General features: G+C 37.3%; 1 protein-coding gene across 1 annotated transcript; it reads right to left on the bottom strand.

The window, feature by feature from the left end:
* Positions 1-3,505: 3,505 nt before the first annotated feature.
* On the bottom strand, positions 3,506-6,727 carry LOC127373499 (leucine-rich repeat-containing protein 51-like). Its single transcript, XM_051418036.1, has 4 exons — positions 6,676-6,727; positions 5,728-5,933; positions 5,351-5,499; positions 3,506-3,641 (listed from the first exon to the last, which is right to left on the bottom strand). The coding sequence occupies exons 1-4, from the start codon at positions 6,725-6,727 to the stop codon at positions 3,506-3,508; spliced, it is 543 nt and encodes a 180-aa protein (XP_051273996.1).
* Positions 6,728-11,859: the final 5,132 nt, after the last annotated feature.

Raw genomic sequence — 11,859 nt, 5'->3', positions numbered from 1 at the left:
TCACAGAGACGAACTCAAGTGTGCCATCATCAACAGCACAAGTTATGTTCCAAATGTGTTAATTTGAATTAATTTTAAACTAAAACACTATTGTAAAAATGGGTATTATCAGAATATTTGTCATACAGTTAAACTGTCAGTGTTTTGGCATTTGTACTTGTGGCACAAGCTGGAGGTTTCAGCTAGTTATAGCTCATTTTGTTACCTATTATCCATGACTTATGGCTATTTCGACCATATATCTAGTACTTTTAGCTAACTATTTAGTTTAGTTTAATTTTTCCACAATGTTTTAATGTTGCCCCTGCTAACCCTTGAATGGGAATCACTGTTATTACTACTCAATTTGAGTTTATATTGTACTGCAGTAAATCATTGTCAAATCTGAATGGATATGAATAATAATGGACAAATCTACAAAAGTAAAATAGGATTTAAAAATACAGAATTTTGTTTTTAAGCTCAACTGCTTAACAGCTTTATTTCCTATTTATCTTTAAGAAGAGCATCTTACTTTTGTCTATCCATCCATCCTATGGCTGCAGTGTGACAGTGTTACAGTAAAATAACATAACTTTATTGCTATTTGTAATAGGTTGTTGACAAAATTTTTTATATCAGTGTAACAACTCAGTGAAGTGTAATCAATAAAGTGATATAATGATGCTGCAAAACAGAAGTAAGGAATCACCTGTGTCCACAAAATATCTAAAATGATCAACAATTTTAACCAGATATAAGAGCTCTGATAGAACTTTGCAAACACCCCAGTGGTTGTGCTATTAGCAACTGAGTTGTTTTCCATTCCTCTGAAACTAATTGAGTATTATAATTAAAATAAATGAAAAACAAAATGAGCAGAATCTCAGCTCCATTTTTAATATCCCAAAGCTTTCTAGTGAATAATATTCTTTAAAGTATCAGCTTTTGAGTCCCAGTGACATTAGTTTAACTTCATGGCACTGCAAATAACTTAGGAATTGGTGGAATTACTACTATTAAACTTATTTGTAAAAAAGGAAACTATAAATTAGAAACTTATAATCGAAAGGTACTCCAGCTGTCAGGCATTTCAGCTGAACACTTAGTGCTAAATGCTTCATTCACACTCTTTTTTTTTAGTATTACACTTACTGACAGATCTACAAATTGGCTACATTTGCCATAATCAGTCAGTTCAAAATTCTAGAAATTGTACATACAGTATGATGAAATACAAGAAATGATAATAATAATAACTGAAATCAAGTGAGGCTTTAACCACTGCCATGGTCTTTCAGTGGCTGGATGGTCAACCAGAGACTGCAAATCCTGTTGATACTCAAGAGTGATTTTAAGTGCTTTCCACTTAAAAACGACTACACTTCAATTCACAGAAGGTCAACTTGGTCTTTATCCATGATAAAACAAAAAGGCAACAGATTCTTAAATAAGCCTTACTTTGGCCAAGGGCTGCCTCTCTTCTCCTCTGGAGAAAAGTTAGCCCAAACAATACAGATTTAACAACACTACTATAGATGTTAGCCTCGGGCTAACTATTAAAAATGCCTCACCAAACTTTGGGACACTTTTCAGGCTGTATATCGCAGGGTTATAAATACTGTATACAGTTGGGTCTTTATCCCTAATAAAACAAAAAGGTAACACATTCTTAAGTAAGATAACTTTTACTTTAGCCAAGAGCTGGCCCTCTTCTCCTTTAGAAAAGAGTTAACCCAGACAACACAGATTTAACAACACTAATGTGGATGCTAGCCCCAAACTAATTTGTTGTGTGTAAGCACAAACTGTATTGGCCTTTTGGACATATTTTCAGCCTGTATATCACAGGGCTATAAATACCTAATTCATTTGGGTCTTTATCCAAACAAAGTAAGCTGATGCTAACTTTAGCCGAGAGCTGGCTCTCTTCTCTGGAGAAAAGTTAGCCCAAACAATACAGATTTAACTACACTACTGTGGACGTTGGCCCTCAAACTAACTGTAAGCAAGAGGCTGCATTGACCTTTAGAATGTCATTGGTGAATACTGAAATGAAAAGAAATACATGTAGAACATTTAGAAAAAAGCATTTCAGTTTTAAACAGCAGGATAACAATGTTATGTCTATCCATTAAGAACGTTGAAAACTGGTTCAAATTGCTGCTACATTACAATTTAGCCAACTTGATTCTTCACTGTGGCCTTCAACATAGGAAATAGAGAAGCACATCTAAAATACCAACAATAAAAGTGACATCTATGTATGGTAGCTAATCAGCAGGCAAAATCTGTAAAATACATGCAAGTGTTTCCTCAAGCACTTTACAGTCAAAGTGGGCCTTCCTGCTGAGAGCAGCTGCCATCCTGACTGAAAGATATTCATTGATATGTGCCTCACTGCACAGTTTGAAATACACAGCCTAAGTGATGTTTCAAAAGAACCACATTAGTAAAGGTTTCAAAGGAAACTGAGGTCTAAATAATGTCATAGAGAATTACTTTGCACAAGTATCAATTTCAGTGTTTAGTCCCACAAGGTCTAAATTCAGTTTCAAACAATTTCATTAGTATTGGTTTCAGCAGTCAGCTTTTGTGTCACATGGTCTAAATGCTGATTCAGGGGCATTTCCATCCCACCAATTAAAGATTTTGCAGGGGGAATCACTGATACACGATTCTGCACCAAATAAAGCCTGGAAGACAGCCAGTTAAATCAGCCTCAGGGCTGATTTATGGTCCACATTTCTTCACTAACAAGACCAGACGGTAATAGCAGAGACCCAAAGCTGTTTACAATGTAAACTGAACGTATCACATTCATATATTTTGTGTATGTGTGTGTGTGTGTGTGTGTGTGTGTGTGTGTGTGTCTGTGTGTGTGTGTGTGTGTGTGTGTGTGTGTGTGTGCATGGACATTGGGTTCTGATGGTCCTACACTGATGCCAAACTCATCCTCAATTCACAACTTAGCTAAGTACATAGCCTTTATATTTCAGATTCAGTTCAGGTGACCTATAATTGTACTCTTGTTGCCACATCATTAGAACTCCTAAAGTGCAGACATAAACAAAACATTGTTCACACTGAAAAAGGTGCTGAGGTAAAAATAATTTAAACCAAATCAAACTAGCAGATCGTTTGGCTCAGATTTAAGGCACAATCTATGATCTGTAAATAAAGTTTAAAGTTAAACAAGTGAACATTCTTATATTTGACAACCAGTTGAACACACAAAATGATTATTTTGCAACTGTAACTCAAGTATGTATGTGACTAAACCTACACTTTCTATGGTCAAGAAATACTGATATCACTCTTATTTATAACTTTTGTATTGTAATTTATTCACACTAACTCCAAAAGAAGCCAGCCAGCCAGAGTGAGAGTATATTTGGTTGGCAGCTGGCTCTTCACAAAGCCAATGGACTCAATTTTAGGGAAAGAAAACATTTAATTTCGAAGTAGTTTTGACAATGAGTTGAAATCGATTAATCAAATGAATGACTTTATAAACTGGTAACAGTCACTGGAGACTCTCCTTGGTGTTTCTGCCACGTTTGACGTCAGTGTACCAAACGTTGGCCAAGACTTGCTCCGCACGTGTCACAGCACTGAAATCCATCGTCTTCAACTGAGGCAGGGCAGCAATCACATGATTCCTGAACACACAAACACATATTCGCACAAACTAAATTAGCTCTAAAACCAGGGGCTCCATGGATATAATGTCCGTATGTAATTAATCTAATCTCAATAACATATCTTTCAGTCTATGCAAAGTAGACCTTGTCTGTACTATCTTGGTATTTCACACAAATGATAGTATGAAATGAGATGAAAATTAAATCAAGAATCTGAATGCATGAGAAATCTAACCAATGAAGGTCACCTTCCATCCGTGTGTGTGTGTGTGTGTGTGTGTGTGTGTGTGTGTGTGTGTGTGTGTGTGTCTGTTATGCAGATGGAAACAGGATATATACTGTAATATGAGCTTTATCTCCATTTAAGTACCTATTAAAATATCATCTAGTTACTAATTATATTTCAGATTAATATTTTACATTAAAAACATATGATGAATTAAGATTATACTACCCTTCTTAGATTGTGACCTCTTAGAAGGCTCCTTGTCATATTTGTATGGTTTGTTAGCATTTACACAAAAAACATTTCTAAACCTCTCAGATGGTTTCATTAAAATGACTGTTTAACGCACAATGATTTAAAACTGATGTTTCAATTCAAAGCAAGAGTAGAAAAGAGGAAAGCAGGCGTGGTTAGTTACTAGTTGTGAGTAAAAAAGTTTTTTTTTTTTAAGAAACAAGTACCCTTTTTACTAAATTTGCATTTATATCTTTGTTACAACTCTGCTCTAGCAGGGATTGAATGTAGGGGAAGAGTATGTGAGGAGCACCGCTAATGCAGATGCCAAGTTGCAGCTGCCTGGAAGAAATAATAATTCACAATGATGCGATGATGACAGAACAAAACCCAGAACAAGAGGCAGCTTCCAGCAACAATCCCCTGGCCACATCTGGCCACGTTTTATACCCAAAAGACCACGGTTACATAAAGTGTTTGCTCTGGCTCCAGAAAATACTTCTCTTCTAACCTCTGCAAGCATATTATATATATATATATATATATATATATATACAGGTTGTATATAAAAATGTAGTTTGCAAGCTAATGTTAGCTATGTAAGCTGTGGGTAATGTTAATCTTTCATGTGATAATGACATTCACTTTTTTTTTTCTTTATTTTCCACTGGCCCGAACACTATAAAAAAAAAAATATAAAAATGGAAAGTAACTTGTACTTTTTACTTAGTTTTCTCAAAAGGTAATTTTCACCTTTACTTCAGTAATTGTTTTACGGGAGTAAGTGTATTTTTAGATCAATATAGATGTATAATATACTGCTCACCACTGCAGAAAAAAAAGAAAAAAAAGAATAAAGATTTGTGTTTGGGAACCACTGGACTACCTAAATGTAGGCTCCACTTTAACATAAGTATAAGTCTTACTGACTTAACAATTTAAAAGTCAAAAAGATACATTGACTACCAGCTGTAGCTTTACTGCTTGATTTGGGCGGAGAGAGAAAAAAGCTTTCTCAGTTTGGTTAACCTTTCAACTGGATGTTACGAACTTGCACAGAAGTCCTGTGGAGGTGAGATTTTTTCATCTCAGGGTGCCATGGATGTGCCCAGAAATAGACAGGCAACAGATGCCGCAAAAGCATCGCTTTCATTTTTGAGCTCACTCATAATGTATTTGCGTGTGCAAAAGACGTAACATCTGAACAGCTCCAAAGTCAGTTTGGGAGGAAAATCTATGTAAATTGAAAAAAAAAGGAAGTCTCCACCTGTAGATTTTGTGGAGTTCTATGGCATTTCCATGCAGCGTGATGGTGTGTAGACACTGCAGCTCTCCCAGCTTGTCTACCTCTGACAGGTTCCAGATGCTGTTGCCATGAAGGTACAACACACGTAGTTCACGCAGCTCGCACAAAACCTGGAACAAACACACACAAGTTGCAAATCCAACAACATGTAGATGCATAAAGAATACTGGCAGGTAACAACTGATGATGAATTCAAGCCAGGTAAGTAATTTAGGAATAACACTGGTAGAAGAGTATAGATAATTTGCAAAGAAATTAAAGCATCCTTAGGAGAGAAAATACAACAATAAATAGAGAGCGCAAACATGCAAAAATATGAGAGAAGAGAAATGTCTCACTGGGTCTATGCATGTGATTTTGTTGCAGGACAGGTCGAGCCAGCCGAGCTTCAATGGCTGAGCCAGAAAGTGGCTGAGGGTGTACTGGAGGCCAACGAGGTCAGGGATGTTGTTGTTACTGAGACGCAAAGCGCGGCTCAGGTACTTCCTCTTCGAGTTTGTCTTTAAAGGCCGCAGGCCACTTCGGGGTACCTCTGACAGAGAACCTTAACCACATATAAAGCAATTACAGTGAAAACTTAAGAACCGGCAATTGTTTCTTGAATATATGCATTTAATGCTGCTAAACCTGTTTATTTCAGGTGATGCATTGCAGTCAGAAGGTGTGTATGGTCTGTTAACAACGGAGACATGAGGGATCAACTTGAACTCTACAGGGTGTACTATTCAGTTAACACTGTGTCTAGTACACCACCACCTGGACAATACAGTACATAAGGTATCCATCAACACATTTATCACACTTGAAATCTCAAACGACAAGTCAAAAACACTGTTTGTCTAATGTCTTCATTAGCTAGAAATGCAAACGGGCTACGTCTTTCCATGGTATCGTAATCCTATGATAAATGTTAGCATACTTACAGACAAGCTAAGTCTCCAAGAGACCTGTAGAAATATTACAGGATTACCACAAGATACTAGGGCTGCACAGTATGGAAAAATCATATTGCGATTATTTTGACAGATATTGCAATATGATTCACGATTAGTTGCAGTAACTTAAGTTGAGTAAATGTTGGGGTCTGTACCAAACAAATATATGTTGTTTTTTACATCTGGAGAACAAAATTTTAGCATCTTGCGATTTAGATATTGCACGTGGTCATATTTCAACTTTGACAATAGTTTGACTAATTTGCAGCACTAATAGACAGCATAATGTCAGTTACTCTAAGTTAATAAGCTCAGACAGAGTGTAAAACAGAGGAATTTGAGTCACATGACCTGTAACATGGCTGATGTCTTTGAATGAGAGATCCACTGGAGGGCCGTACATGTTACAGTCTGAAGGTCTTCACACGTCTCCAGCAACAGCAAAATGTTTAAGATCAAAAGACTGATATTAGACCTTTTCATAGTTTCAAATATAAACATATGGGTCCAAACTGTTTCCTAGCAACTGTTCCATTAAGCAACTATTAATTTAATTTCCTTAAACTTTCTTTCTTTCTTTCTTTCTTTCTTTCTTTCTTTCTTTCTTTCTTTCTTTCTTTCTTTCTTTCTTTCTTTCTTTCTTTCTTTCAGAACCATAACTGAAAAGTTTGAGTTTAAATCAGTCCCTACTCTCTTAACAAATCAAAAATATACAGAACATGTGTACTATATATATACATGTACAAAGAAATATGCAAATGCATGACCCATTACCAATATTTACAGTGTACGCATGAAAAAAGACACTTACATAAACACATGCTTGCCCTATAAAATGAAAAAGAAATTATTTTAAACAGCTGTAACTGGAAAGGTGAAACAATTTGCTCATTGGGTAGCACAAGCGAAAGAGTCTTTAGTTTAAACCCACTGACAATCTGAGGACTTTCAGCATGTTCTCCTGACTCTATAATATCCATCACCTTTTTTCGTGTGCTGGGATAGGCTCCAGTGGCCCTGAATTGGACAAGCAGACTGAAAATAAATAAAACGAGCACACAAAATGCAACAGAATATGAGCGAGAGGGCAAATGTAGGACAGGTTTAAAAAGAAGAGCTGAAAGAAGGAAGAGGTGATGATGGAAAATTTTCCTCACCTTGTCGGTCAATCAAGATGTCTGTGTGTGTATGTGTGTGTGTTTGTGCAGCCTCACTAATGGCACAATAGCATCTGATTGAAGGAGTAAGGGCAGTCCTTGAATGAGATGAACAGAAAAAAATAGACAGGCATATGAGTCGGAGTCAAGGACACAGACAGGGAGACTGACTGGAAACAAGATGTTAGTGACCAAATTTATACGGTGTTAAGACTGAAAATTGTATAGTGTGTATTAATTAACTTGTTTAAGCTATTTTATAGCTGATTTCCAATTTAAAAAAGGCATGGATCTAGATCTAGAAACTGTATTAACACGGTGCAACTCAGAGGATGTGGTCACTGGTGTGTGTCTTCCTCTTGGCTGAATCGCTTAGCTTCATAGATGAGGAAACAGGGTCATTTTAGTTGAATAAAATATCAAAGAGTCGGCCAAGTATGCCACAAAATTCCGGCTCATGTCCAGACCAGATGGAAAGATCTGGACATAACCGAATGGGTTCACTCTTTTCTCCTCCCTTAACTGCCTTCTACTTACCCTTGACTGATGCGCTTAACCCCCATTTACTACGATGAGTCTGTTCAGCAGCAAACAGTATGAAACTGAAGTTACCAAGCAGCTCAAAGGGGGTGGCTGTAGCTCAGGAGGATTGTCCACTAATCAGTAGGGTGGTGGTTCGATTCCCCGGCTCCTCTTGCTGCATTTCAGTATCCTTGAGGAAGGTACTGAAACCCGAATTGCTCGCAATGCGCGTGTGTGTATGAATGTTAGTTACTTTTTGTGATGGGTCATCCATCACTGTGTAAATGAGTGAATGTAAGGTAAAAGCGCTTTGAGTGGTCAGAAGTACAGCCCATTTCTGATTCAAAGTTGTGAATGTAGTTTTTAAACACAGGGGTTGAAAAAAAAACAAAAACTAAAAGGGATGTTTTTATAGTATTGAATATGTACGATATAATGACACTAGAGGAGATAACCAGCACAAAATTAGGAAAAAAAACTTTACCATTACCAGGAAAAGATGAACACCCAAGGGTTAATCTATCAGATACCTGAATGAGGCAAAGGTGGAACCCTCAAAAACTGCAAAAATAATTATATTCATATACATTTTATTTATTTTATGTCATTTGCAATCTTGTGAAGTGAAATTAATGAGCATCAGCAAATGAAAATACAACTCTTATGGTCAATGTTGTCAATCTGGGAGCAGTGTTCTTATTTGCATCCAAATGTGGACACTTGTAACAGTCTGTATATGTATAAAAACACTATGTATTTCTCTTTCAGTATTAACTCTAACCAGCAGCTACAGTTTGGATGTTCAGTAAAACAGACACAGTGGTGAGGACACCACAGACATTGCACACTCCATTACCATCCGTGAGCATGTGTGCATTTTGACCACCATAATAACCTGCTCGGTTCACAGCAACAGCACAGACCGTGAAATCAACTAGTTTACTTAAAACAAGTGACACTGTGTTAGGGTAGGCATTTCAAACCCTTCTGATCAGGATGTTAGCATCCAGTTCTGGGAGATTTGGAGAACCAAAATGAACACAACAGTCCAGAAATTGGAATGAGAGCTGTGTTTTTTTTTTACTGGCTCACAGACAAAAGGCTAAATGTAGAAATTACAGCTTTAAATACTTCCAGGGCAAACTACATTGCTAAAACTAAACACACAATTAAAGCCATTGAGAACATTAGTAACATCAGTCTTTCCATTAAGGCATTAAGATGTACAATAACTCTACAACATCATATTCAGGCTAGAATTAATTTTACTAAGAATGCTAAGAAAGGAATACAAAAAGAAAACCCATAACTCCTTCTCCCTTCCCAAAGTCTCACTTGGTACAGTCCTTAGATAGATAGATAGATAGATAGATAGATAGATAGATAGATAGATAGATAGATAGATAGATAGATAGATAGATAGATAGATAGATAGATAGACACAGCAGCAATAGGGCAAAGCAGCGCAAAAACAGAAAACAAAGAATATCACAGTAAAAATATTGCTAATATTATTAATATTAGAAGATATAAAAACTATAAATCAAAGTATATACACTATTTGCTGTTCAAGTAGGACATGGAGTCCAAAATATGAGCCGAAAATTAAACTTGACTAAAACTAAAATAACTAAAACTAAACTAAAACTACTAAACTACTTAAGTGGAAATTAAATATAAATAGTGCAAAAGGTTTGTGCGTTGTAGGTAGGAGTTCTAAACCAGTCTTTATCTGCTGGGGTTGGAGGTACTGGGAGCTGTGGCGTTGTGAAGTCTGATGGCAGATGGTACAAATGAGCCTCCAAACCGCTTTGAGGTACGGGGCTGGGTCAGTCTGTAGCTGAAGATGCTCCTGAGCTGCCTCAGCTCAGCGTAGAGAGGATGAGACGGGTTGTCCATGATGGCTTTCAGCTTCCCTGGGATGACATGTCTGCAGGTCTGCAACGGATGAGTGGATGACGTCATAGGCGTACGCCGCTACTGCCGATGGAGGAATGTAAACAGTGACGACAATAGTGGCCGTAAACTCACGGGGCAGATAGTATGGCCTTAACCCTATGGCCAGCAGTTCAATATCAGGTGTGTAGATTTCTGCCTTCTTGACAACATGTCCAAGGTTACACCAATTAGAGATCACAAAGACAGCGAGCCCTCCTCCCAACTTTTTATCGCTCTGTTTCTTCCTGTCTGCTAGTGAACTAGGGAAACCCGGCTAGTTCCACTGAACAGTCTGGTGTAATGTCATTCAGCCATGTCTCCGTCAGACATAATATGTGCTTCAGTGATGCTGTGACTGAGTTTTACCTGTGTAGCCGACCTGTGAATGATCAACTGGTCAGCCATAAACTTTGGGACACACTTGCAAGCTGCACACACAGCTGTTGTGTTCACTGTTGCTGGTTGACATGAAGACAAACATGAAGCAGGACAGTGATAACTGGTCATTATAACGGGCTTGCAAACACCTCTGCTTGGGAGCCAAAAGTCTTTATTTAAGTCAAGGTTAAATATTCAGGATTCTGTGAGACATTTGCTCTGATAATAAAGAGTAACTTAATACAAACACAATATAATGAGAAATATTCTATATTTAGGGGATGGTTGATCTCAAAGGCTAAGATCAAAAGGTCGAAGCAATATGAGAACTTGTCAGAAAAGTTGTGATCGTAGAAAATGTCCTTGGTAGCGTTCCCTGAGAAAGGCATACGACGACATTAGGCTGCTTTGCTACATGTGATCTGCATTAACACAACCACAGCTGTGTCATGCCAAATTTCATGGTGTTTGTTTGCAGCCACAAAATAACCAAAACAGGCACAAGCAGCCAAAATGGTACCATGGCTGCATTTGTATTTCTGTATATGTAAGTCCACACCTGCAAAACATTTTTTTTTAAAATTCTAATGATCTCTACGGATCCACTGGTCGTACAGCCAGCACAGTAAAACAGGAGCTCTTTATCACAGTTAATGTCATTCTAACATTAACAGACTGGAAAACGACAATGCTGCAGGTGTAGCCAGCAGTAAGCTGCTGCCCTCAGCCTGGCATTCACCACTCCGCATTAGTACAGTGTATAGCCCTGAGATGTTTGTCATATTAAATTCACTAAAGAATAAAACAATTCCTTTCAAGTTGTGGAGACATTTCAAGACTGTCATGTTTCATCAGCCTGTTATGTTTCATGCATTCCTTGGATTATTCTGAATTGCTGGATTTTCCTGACAATGGTTTAATTTCATGACTTCTTCCCTTTCACTGAATACATTTTTACATGTGCCAAAAAGTCTTGCAAGAACACAGAAATTGCAGCTACTGCTCCAGCAAAAGTATTTTCCATTTGAGAAAAGTGAAGTAACTTTAAACACAATGTCTGCAGATTGCATTGTGTATTGAGGTTACTGTCTGTGGAGAAAATAACACCCCTTCCTTCCCTGCATAGATTTCTCACCGTTTGTTTGCTGCATGTATAAATTAGAAGAATGAAACACTTGCTCTTTGATTCAGGCGACCTGACACTGAGCCCTGACATTTACAGATGGAATTTTAGATAAATAAAACATGTCCTGTTCTCTAACTCCATTGTGGCTGTGGCACTACCATCTTAACGTTGGTACGATTACACAATGCTACCCTCAAAAGTTGGCATTTCAAGGATATATATATATATATATATATATGAGCATCATCAACTTTTGCTCTGAGCTGGGATCTTTATACAATGATTCAAGAATATCTGCAGTTTTACTAGCCCAGTATTTTTAGGAATTATGTTTATATGTGTTATGCGACAAAGTAGTAAAATAGTTGTAATTGAATGAAATCCATGGTTTTCCATTGTTTATGTTTATTATTC

The sequence above is a fragment of the Dicentrarchus labrax genome, unplaced genomic scaffold (genome assembly GCF_905237075.1).
Source record: "Dicentrarchus labrax unplaced genomic scaffold, dlabrax2021, whole genome shotgun sequence".
Lineage (NCBI taxonomy): Eukaryota > Metazoa > Chordata > Actinopteri > Moronidae > Dicentrarchus > Dicentrarchus labrax.
Note: the sequence above shows the minus strand (reverse complement) of the source record. Positions and strands in the feature narration are given on the sequence as shown.

Bases quoted from the DNA above. Each gene is read 5' to 3' on its own strand.
- LOC127373499 (XM_051418036.1), bottom strand. From the start codon at position 6,727: ATGTACGGCCCTCCAGTGGATCTCTCATTCAAAGACATCAGCCATGTT. The intron at 5,934-6,675 runs GTCATGTGACTC...TATGTGGTTAAG, and splicing joins AGACATCAGCCATGTTACAG to GTTCTCTGTCAGAGGTACCC. The intron at 3,642-5,350 runs GTGGAGACTTCC...TTGTGTGTTCAG, and splicing joins GAACTCCACAAAATCTACAG to GAATCATGTGATTGCTGCCC.